General features: G+C 57.1%; 1 protein-coding gene across 1 annotated transcript; it reads right to left on the bottom strand.

Annotated features, from left to right (window-relative positions):
* Positions 1-4: 4 nt before the first annotated feature.
* On the bottom strand, positions 5-7,392 carry Igfbp3 (insulin like growth factor binding protein 3). The gene is made up of 5 exons (XM_004630351.2): positions 6,835-7,392; positions 3,553-3,776; positions 2,940-3,059; positions 2,081-2,219; positions 5-941 (listed from the first exon to the last, which is right to left on the bottom strand). Exons 1-4 carry the CDS (start codon positions 7,241-7,243, stop codon positions 2,094-2,096), a joined length of 879 nt encoding a protein of 292 aa, XP_004630408.1. The 5' UTR covers positions 7,244-7,392; the 3' UTR covers positions 5-941; positions 2,081-2,093.
* Positions 7,393-10,684: the final 3,292 nt, after the last annotated feature.

The raw sequence follows: 10,684 nt of genomic DNA, 5'->3' as shown, positions 1-10,684 counted from the left end.
TTTTTTACATTGCTCAGAGCAGGAGACAGGAGAGAGGTGAAAATAAACCTTTGCTTTTTAAAGAACTTAACCTCAAAGACAAACTTTGAATTTTGAGGAGTTGAGCTAGCGAGCACTACTTTCTGCAGTCATCTGAAGTCCCGCGATTCCTCGCAAAGGCCCCGGAATGCGGAGGCAGCCGATGGATTGCCGCCCTGCCTCTCCCGCCCCGTGGGACAGGCCAAGGCGCCCCTGGCCGCCCAGCCTTCCAAACGGCCCTGTCCTCAAGCAGCCACCTGATGGAGGGACGCGCACAGCTTGTGCACAGGTTCCCGGTGCGGGCCCTAGAACCTTCTAGGTCATGCTGTTCGTTAGACTGCGTCTGAATCTGTCCAGTGGCTTCCAGAGTCGATCAGGCCCCTCGCAGATAGATGGTTGATAATCTTCACGGGCGAGAGGCTCAGGCCTCCAAGATGTCCTCGCGCGGGCTGTGGCCTTGGGAGGGGGCGTCAGGACGTCCAGGTGACTGGCGTTGAGGGTTTCCTGCTCTCCTACACCTGTGCTGACGTGACGGGGGCTGCGGGGGGCGGTTTGCAGACGTGGCGCAGTGGGGGAGGGGAGGGGAGGGAGGGAGGCAGGAGGCAGGGAGCCCAGGAGGGGGGAGGAGGGGCGCCTCCCCCTTAGGAGACCTCGCCAAGGTCCGGGAGGGGAGGAGGCCGCGGCCCTCTGTGTGGGTGGAGGCAGCAGCCAGAAGCTTCAAACTGCTTTCGCTAATTACTGGAAAGATGCTCAAGTTTACCAATTAAAGGAGCCACAGGCGTTTCAAAAATCTGTCTAAACTTTGGTTGTTTTTAAAATCAGTTCACCACAAAAAGAAATATAAATCGAGGCTGTAGCCAGCTGCTGAGCATGTCCTTGGCAGTCTTTTGTGCAAAATAAGGCGTGTTTGAGCTCCACGTGAACTACAACAAAAAGAAAAATTTACTGGAACATGCACCCAGAAGCACCCAGAAGAAGGAAGGGGTCGACCGCTGCCCCAGGTTACGACGTGGGCTGCGCCTCCTACCCTGCTTTTCAGCTTTTACTTCCTATTAGCAGTCCACGTTCGCAGGACGTGGTGGTCACGTTCCCGGCGTGGAGCAGGCCACGTAACAGCAGGCTCTCACTCCTTCTCCATCATCTCCTGATCCCCTTCTCATTTGAAAGATATCTTCCTACTTTCTATTATCTGCCTTTTATTTTGCTCTTTATTTACAGTTTGGATTTCTCATGGATGAGAAATCATGGGATATTTAAACTTGTTGTGTCTGATTTCTTTCATTGAATACCGTGGTCTCAAGGAACTATCCATGCTGGCCTACAATGTCTCCAGTTTATCCTTCCTTATGACAGAGCAGTACTCCATTGTGTGTGAATGTTTTCTTTACGCATTCATCTGCTGATGGGCAGAGGCTGCTTCCAGGATTTAGCTACTATAAATTATACTGCTATAAATAGAAATTCCAGCTAACGCGGTTGTTCTTCTAAGTATCTCCCCCAAATTTAAATATATCATATAGCTAAGCATTCATTGTTAAAGTCACCCTGAAATTAAAATAATTTTCTCCAACTTACAAGGAGAATCTACTTCTAACTAAAACTGAAAATTTCTTCTGCTTATTGTCTACAGGAATGAATGGAAATATTCTTTTTTTAAATCTTCCAATCACTCCCTCACTTATTGCAGTACAAAGGGCTATGACTGAACTCTTCAAAAGGGTGGCTTAGAATTCCATTTGCAGGTCAGGTGTAAATGCTCTCTTAAAACTGAAGCACCACAAGCTAAATTATTCTTTTTTCAGAAGAATAACTGGGAACCGTCAGACTGCCTTCCATGGACAGAGCTTCCCCCTGAAGACTCCACTTAGGACACAGCCATGGCGTGCGGCCTCCCCTGAGCCTGTCGGGTGGGCTGGAAGCGGCCTCTGCCTCTCTCTCTGGGTCCGGAGGCAGAGGAGGGGCCATGGCCATTCCCAACCTGCCGACCGCGGCCCCAGCCCATCCCCCAGCTCTCCTCCCGCCCCTCCCGTCCCCTGTCCATCCATATTGCCCGCCCACTTACGCGGTCAGCTGGTCTACTGGCTCTGCATGCTCAGGCAGTGCACGTCTTCCTTGCCCTTGGTGTTGTAGCCTGGGAGGGGCTGCCCGTACTTGTCCACGCACCAGCAGAAGCCCCGCTTTCTGCCTTTGGAGGGGCGGCACTGGGGGACAGAGAGGGCCAAGTTGTGACCACCCTGTATGCCACAGCTTTGTCCAGGGCTCCTGTCCGGCCGCTGTGCCCAGGAGGCAGTGTGGGGGTCTGTGTGCACACATGCGCCTGTGCAGACGGGTGTGCAGCATGACTCTCCAGGAGGGGTGAGGATGGTCCCTCGGGCTAACCCGGAGACATCAGGACACCGGGCTGTGTCTTGGAGACCGTGCCCCACCTCTCAACCTGTTGACCCGGTGACTGATAAAAAACTTCAGTGACACAGCGGCTGAGGAGGGAGGGGTCTGGGCGTTCTGACCACGGCCACCAGGACACTACTGGAATAGTGGGAGCCTGCCTGTTAGGAAGCCAGCCAGAATACGGCTCCTGAATCCAGTGTCCAGGGCCACACCCGCCACATGCCATCTTACATTCACAGCCTGTCACTAAGGGCAGGGGCAAGGATGGGCTCCTGTCCTCACACTGGCAGTCATTCAAGATGCTGCTCCACAACCTAGGCTGGGAAGTGTGTCCCTTTTCTGTTAGTGGCTGGCTCTCCTTTGCTCTGCTGTGGGCAGTTGAAAGGCCCTGCAGAAAGCAGTGTGGCCGGGACTCGGTCCCATCCCTGAGACCAATACTGAGTCACACATAGCACAGGCGCCCCAGGGACTTGGCTGCAGCCTGGGGTAGGTGAGAGGACCGACAATTAGGGAGGATGTCCCTCGCCACTCACCTGTTTCTTCTTATAGAACCCCTTCTTGTCACAGTTTGGGATGTGGACACCCCTGGGGCTCAGTACATTGAGGAACTTCAGGTGGTTGAGCGTGTCCTCCATCTCCCTCCGGCAGGGGCCCTGTGGGGCAAGTGGGGACATCAGGCCATGGTAGCTGGGCTGAAAGCCTGTTTCATGCCCACAGGTCCTGTTGAGTGGGCCTGAACACATGCCAGGGGCCCCTCCTCCCCACATGGAATTGGCAGGGAGGACGCCAAGCCTAGTCAGCTTGAGTCAGACAGAGCTGGGTGAGCTCAGGGAAAGAGTGGAGCATCTCTGTGGGCAGCTCGTCTGCCATCCACAGTTGCCTTTGGTGGCACACTGAACTTTGGAGCACACCAGGATTTTGGGGTACATCACACTTTGGGGGCATACTATATTTTGCAAGCACTGGCTTAGCTTGAAGCTTGTCAGAGTCTCCGAGACAGGACTGGGTCCCTGCCCTTTAGAGAAGGAGGGTTGGGAGGGAAGTGGGGAACCAGGAACCCTAAGACTTGGCACGTACAGCTTGGGTTGTGGTTCATGGTGGGTCTCCCTGCTGCCCCCCCCCCCCAAAAGAAAGCAAAGCTCTCACGTATTCTGTCTCCCGCTTGGACTCAGAGGAGAAGTTCTGGGTGTCTGTGCTCTGGGATTCATAGTCGACTTTGTAGCGCTGGCTTTCCTTGGCGTGGCCTTTCTTGATGACCTCCATCTTGTGGAGGGTGTGGAACTTGGAGTCTGTCACCCGGTGGGTGCTGGGGACCGGCTGGGTCTCCACGCTTCCAGTGCTCTGGTCCTCCTCCGACTCGCTGGCATTCCCTGGAAAAGCAAGAGGGAGAGGAAGACGTGATCGCTGCCCATCGGAGCAGCAGCCTTCTCAGTCTTGCCGTTGGACCACTGAAATATTATTCAGCAATGTCCAAAAATTAAACAAAAGCCTTGATAAAGTTGTACCATGCGCTGCACCACGGCTGCTTTCCTGCTGTTTTCCTGGAGGAAGCCATTTGTTTAAAAGTCAATATGCAGCAGGGCACGGAGGTGCACAACTGTGAGTCCTGCACTCCAGGAGGCTGAGGTAGGAGGACTACAAGTTAGAGCCCAGCTGGGACAACTTTGAGACTTGGGGAGACCCTGTTTTGAAATTTAAAAAAAATTTAAAAAGGGCTGAGATGTAGCTCAGTGTGAGAGCCCTGTGTTCAATCCTTAATAGGAAACACACACACACACACACACACACACACACACACACACACACACACACACACACACACCCCCAACAAAACAGCCCAAAGACACTCTGCTCTGTGCTTTTACTAAGTAGCTGCAGCGAACCGGTTTATCCGGTGCTGTCAGTGGAGCCGAAAGCTGCGTGGCTCCACCTGCTACCAGCAGGGGGCAGACGTGCGCCAGCGAAGGCTGCTGCTATCTTGCAGGTCCCCCCTCCGCCGGGGGTAGAGGCTGCTTTCGGTAAGAGGAAAAAAATGTTCCTTTTCTGGCACTGCATTTGTGGGCAGCAGTCTGGGCGTGAAGGAGGCCTCCTGACTTCTGCTCTTGGGCCAGTGCTGGAGAGCTCGAGTCCAGCTCGAGTGGAAAAACGGTCTTGCCGCTAAATTCAGGGTCCACACAGACCCTGAGCTTCGCGGATGCGCCCCCCTCCCTCAGGGCACAGAAGGCAGGCGGTGCGACAACTCCGGCCCAGCTCAGACCTCCAAGGGGGCGCCACAGAAGACGCCTGGTTACAGACGTGGGGTTAGCAGGGTCCCAATTGGCTGGTGAGGACATTTCTGGTTGGGTGTAAACGAGGATTCTCACTCCTCCTTTAGGGCGAACTCGGAGTGGCCTCGGGGCCAGATACATGGGGGCCCGATGCTCGTTCGGACCCGCGAAAGCTTCGGCTGCGGACCTAAGTCGGCCGCCCTGGATCCCGGCCTGTCCACAGGCCGGGCGGGGCAGCAGGTTCTGGGCCTGGCCCGTCGGGCGCCATGTGAACGCCAGGTTTCTTGTTTCCCTGGGACAGGGCCGGCTCCCGGAAGCCCCCGGAGGGTCAGCGCAGGCTCTCCACGAGTGCCCGGGCGCCGCCGGAAGCACCTGCAGGCTCCCCCGGGCGGTGCGGGGGGGCCCTCTCCTCCTGGAGGACTAGGCAGCTCCCCCGGAGCCGCGCGGCTTTGTGCTTTGGGGATCCAGAGTCCCAGGGTCTATACCTGACGGTACATCAGGTAACTGAGCAACTGGATTTCCGTTTTCTTTACTCTGACTTAGGAAGTGGACAGGGGACCCCAAGCATATGTAAATGAACACATTTGCATTACATTTCCGAAGCCCAAGAATCCCTTAAACTCTTTTTAATGCTTAGATTGCTGGCTACAACCTGACGACAAATGGTTGTTTAAACAACGGAGAATTATGACTGATTTGTCTTCTTATTGTGCTGGGAGTTGAATCCAGGATTTCTGCAGTGCGCTTACATTCCCAGCCTTTTGAAAAACCATTTTCCCCCCTCTAAAATCTGACACAAAGTCTCTCACTAAGTAAGCAAATTGCCCAGGATAGGTGAGAACCTGTGATCCTCCTGCCTCAGTCTACCCAAGGCAGGTGTGCACGACCACGCCCAAGCGGAGAACTACGACTTTTGCCTGGCACGGAGCTTCAGTTTCCCCAAATGGATTTTGAATGTCATGTAGACGTTTTTATAACCTTGTAAGCACCCACACCGACCGGTAGACACATACTCTAAAGCCTCCAGGGTGGAAATCCGAAGTGAGAAAGCCCGACCAGAAAAGAATATTTAGCAGCACTTCTAAGGTGGCCTTTGAATACCCCCTCCCCCAAACGCATTCCAACAATAAAGTACACACTCTGAGCAAATGATATAATTTGCTCAGAGAAAAGAAAAATCTCCCCGCGACTTTCACAGCTGGTCAAAGCCTGGGAAGCAACTGGAATCCCGCCTGTCCACTCCCTGGTGTTTTTCGGAGTGAACAACGCCAACCACTCGCGGGAAAGCCCAGCTTTGCAGCGGAGTGGAGCTGGGCGGCCACAGCGGGGGGAGGGCCCCCGGGTCTGCAGTCCTAGAGGGCCGCTTGCGGGTAGGAGGGGGCCGAGGACCCACTGGATACTCCGGGCCTTCCGAACCCAGACTGGCTAAGTGAGCCCGCTCGAAATTCGGAGCACCAGCTGCGGATCCTTTTAGCCTCAGAGGGAACCGCGCCAGGTCCCTACCAGAGGCGCCGCCTCCCGCCCGGGGCTGAGCCCCGAGGGCCAAGCGCCGAGCACTTCTGCATTTTTTCCTCTTTTGGGGTCGCCCTCAACCACACCTCACTTCTCCCATCTCGGATTAAGGAGTAAACAGTCCTGGGGATGACTAATCCTGCCCCAGTCGCTGAAATCTGTTCTGGCTCCACTGGCCGCGCTCCTCGGGCCCTTGCAGGTGCGCGGTGGCAGGCGGGGAACAAGTGGGGTGGCTCTGAAAGTGGCAGATGAGGTTCAGACCTACAGGCTCGCTGCCTCGGGCGGACCTCGAGAAGTTGCTTCAAACCGTAGAGACGCAGCTGCTTGGATCCAACCCTGCTCCTTTCTGGACGCGAGGACTTACGTTACTTTGCACAGCAAAGCCCGAGCCAACGCTAGCAGTTTCCGAGAGTGCCATGGCCTGCGTCGCGCCTACCACCTGCTCGCTCCAGACCCCACTGGCCGCCAGGCTCGGACCCTACTCTCCCAGCCACGAACAGCTCCTAACTGCACCGAAATCGCTCTGCAATCCCGCACTCTGCGCTCGGAGGAGGCGAGTCACAGAGCTGGCTGCAGCTGGAGCATCGGGCGCGCGCCTTCGCTTGGGGGCCTCCGTTTCCCCGCTCCCACCTCCCGAGAGGTGGCTCACCTGGAGCGGAGGGCACTGGCAGCAGGAAGGGGTGCAGGCGGCCAGCAACGCTGGCGTTGGCGCAGTACCCACGGCCGTGCAAGAGCGCGTGCAGAGGGCGCGGCTCCTCTGGCTTCGGCTGACAGCGCAGGCCAGAGCCGCAGCGCTCAGTGTAGACGCCGCACGCCTGGCCCTCGCGCAGCGCGCACGTCAGGCAGCAGCCACAGCCGGGCTCGCGCACCAGCTCGGCGCACGCGGGAGCGGTGGGCGGAGGCGCGCACTGCGCCAGCGCACGCGCATCGCACGGCTCACAGCGCACAACCGGGCCCGCGCCCACCGCGCTCATGCCGGCCCGCGCCCCGGGCGGCCCGCGGAGCAGCGCTAGGGCGATGAGTGCGGCGGCCCAGAGCGCAGGGCGCGCCCGATGCATGGTGTTCGCCACTGGGGCAGCTGCTAGCGCAGTCGGAGCTCGAGGGGACGGAGCTGTGACAGCGCACGGTGGAGGCTGCGGGATGCGGGCAGGCGCACAATGGCAGATCCTCAGCGACCAGTCGCCGCGCTAGCGTCTGGCCAGCCTGGGCGCGCCGGCCCCTATATAGAAGCTAGGGTGGCGGAGGACACGCCCCGGAACGGCGCGCCCAGGACGGGGAGGGGGGTTGGGCCGGCGCAGGCAAGGCTCGGGGCCCTCGCTCGTCCCGTGCGCGAGGGCCGAGTGCGGGGACGCGCAACGTGTGGATTCCGGGGGCACCTGCTGCATGCGCGCCAGCGCCGGGCGCCCCTGGGAGTCGCGACGCTTACGGTTACCCTGGCGCCTTTTGCACCCCAAGACTCCTTAGTGCCTCCGACCATCCCAGTCCCTGCTAGCCAACTTGGCGCCGCTGACCTCGCCGACGCCAGAGCCCCCCCCCAATCTTGATGACGCCTGGGTGGAGGTGGCCCCGTGGCGAGGGGATGGATGTGGGAAACTGGCCGGGGCCGCTCCTCATTCGGGTGTAGTTTGCAAAGCTTTCTAACATTGAGTTCCCTGTGGGGGGCACGCGGGGGGGGCATTTCTGAGCATACCCGATCTACCTGGGGGGTCTCGGTTTTATTTGCGCTTCTCCGGCCACCGGCTCCTCCCCAGACTCGCACACAGGTGTCTGCAGAAGCCTGCGAGGCGCCCGGTTGCGCGCGCGCTTCGCACAGGTCGCGTGGCTCCCGCTGGCGTCTTCCTCGCGAGCCCCGAGTTAGCAGAGGGGGCCCGCGGCCGGTGGTTCCCGGGGCAGAGCTTCCCCAAGATTCTAATTCCCAGTCGCTCTCCTGGTTTTAGCGTTCTCCCCAATTATTTTTTGAAGAAAGTTTACACCCTCGACAACATAATTACGAAGACATTAGAGCGGGCACTGCAGAAGTGGAATGGAATTAGTAACCAAGTCGTCCTTAATCCCGGACCTTATCACATCCACTTTTGGGGGCGCTCTTTGTGTGTCTGCGCTAGACTTTCTCCCTGTGCTCAAGTGCGCGCTGCGATTCTCGCGGAGGAGCACAATGTTCACGTGCTGAGTTTGATTTCGGACGAAGTTGCGCCTATGCGGTCGCGGAGATTCCTTTGGTCTCCCGGGCGCTCTCCATCGGCCGCGCTGTCCGCACGCACCTTCCCGAGGTGGCCGAAAGGGGGCGCCGCTGGCCCAAGTTTGGACAAAGAAGTTTTCTGCGGCCCCAGCACTGTTGCCCGACTAACCGTGGGGAGCAGAGGGATCCCCCGCGCGAGAAGACTCTCCTACAACCGGAACCAGGGGCCGTTGTCTGTTTGCCTTGGGAGTTGGATGGTTGTCCCGTGCAGGTCGCGTCAGGAACAGCAAACCTGGGCCTCCTCTTCCTGCTTCAAGAGCGCAGCTTTGGGGGAAGCTAGCATCCCTCCTCGCCCCTGACTCCCACACCTTTTTCTACCCAGGGAGCGCCAGGTTGTCCCTTGCTTACCTGGAGCACACAAATAATATTAACAAGGAGCCCTTCACAAAAAAGACCAAGACAAGGCGTGTGGAGGTCCCTGCTCCGTGTCCCCCCCCCCCCGCTCCTCCTGGGGTGCAGCGGCTGGACCCGGTGACTGCGGGACACTTGGTGGCCCCCTGTTTCTCTTCTCTGTCACCTTCCCGTAGGTTCATGGTGTCTGCTCTGCCCACCAAGGACAGGGGCTTTGGTTTCATTGGAAAAATAAAGGGAAACTAAGCAAATCCCTTAGAGTTACAATTGTTCTCTAAATAACCACAGAGACCTTGACTCGGGAATCAGAGCCCGGTTCTGTAGCAGGGTAGACTTCCAGGCTCTCTCTGGAGCAGGGCTACGCATAGGGCCGGCTTGATCCGTAGCGACTGGAACTCGTTCATCCAACCCTATCATCCGGCCTGGGGACAGGGGATGCTCGAAAGTAATATATTTTTTGGGAAGAAAGGCTAAAAATAAGTCCTCGCCCTTGATTCTCTCTTCCTCTTAATTAACAGTCTTGCGTTTGAGCCCCGGCACTCGTTTCCAGAGCGACTCCTAGGGGGCGCCAGAGCGCCAGGCGTCCGCAGTTGCTGAGGGCCATGAAAAAACCAAGTTACTCTGCAGTGTTCAAAGGATACATTTCTATAACAATGTATTGTATAGACTGTCACCACCTTCCTCATGACATCCTGCAGCAGCAAAGAAATCCGCGACAGTGACGTGAGGAGGATTGTGTTTTTGTACTTAGCTTTTTTTATTTCATAAAACTGTAGAGGCCCTGTCCACCCCCAGCCCACACACTTGTTGGAGGAGGGATTTGGCGAGGTGAAACCTTTCAATTAGCCTGGTGTCTGTGGTTATGAACATAGACCAGGATGTTTAGTGGGGAGATGTTTGTCCCTCTGTTGGACCTATTTGCATGCAGTTTCTAGTAATTGTACAGAACCATCATGGTTCTGCTCGGGAGCCTGGACAGGGCTCTTTGCACTTCCAGCAGTGCTGACCTGAGTGTCACTGTGACCCCCGGGACCGACCTGATTGTCTTCCTCAGATGACGCTGACTTCTTCACTCTCCATGCTGGCTTCCGGTCTTCTGCTCAGGCCTTGCTGGGACAGCAGCCCTGGTTTTCAGTCCTGAGGCCCTGCTGGGGGCAGGCGCGATCTCCCCGCGTACGCAGAGGTGTGGCTGTGCCAGGTGTACTGACCACCAGACTTGGTCACAATGGTCCAAACTCCTAGATGGAAGCGATGTTGGAAACCCTTCTCAGGACGGCCACACAGCCTAAGCTGGAGGCTTTCCCCAGGGGGCAGGAATCTGACTTCCTCTTTCTTATGGTTTCTATCTGTAGCCCGGAGGGGGTTGCATCATCACCAGGTCTGCCCAACGATGAATGATGAATATGTGGCTGAGTGTGCTGTTGGGAGGCGGGCCTGGTCGGAAGGACAGAGCTCTGCGACCAGGTCTGGAAGGTTCTCTCTCCCTTCCTGGGTATTTTGTCTCGGTGATGAGAAAATGACTAAGACACCCTCTCTCTGAACACTTGCAGGTGAATCTCCCAGCTCAGAGATACTTTGGGGACCACCAACTGCTATCATCAAACGTTGGTCAGGAGCCATAATGGGCCACCAGTGAGGGGGAGGAGGCAGGCAGAAGGAGTGGTGCCTGGCATCTGTGGGGGCAGCTCTGCACTAGACTGATGGAGACACGCATGTAGGCCCTGGGGAGTAGACTTTGGAGGCCCTGAAGAGAAGACAAGGTGACAGGTGCACTGCACTGGCAAGGGTGCCACTGGTGACAATGGAAATCCTCAGGGCTGGTGCTGTTAGTAGTGGGCACACTTTGGAGGCTGGCAGGCTTCCAGAGGAAGGACGTGGCTGTGTTCTCAATGGAGGCCTGGCTTTCCTG

Source organism: Octodon degus, unplaced genomic scaffold, assembly GCF_000260255.1.
Source record: "Octodon degus isolate 3935 unplaced genomic scaffold, OctDeg1.0 scaffold00035, whole genome shotgun sequence".
In the NCBI taxonomy this organism is placed as follows: domain Eukaryota; kingdom Metazoa; phylum Chordata; class Mammalia; order Rodentia; family Octodontidae; genus Octodon; species Octodon degus.
This window is presented reverse-complemented; position numbering and strand designations above follow the sequence as displayed.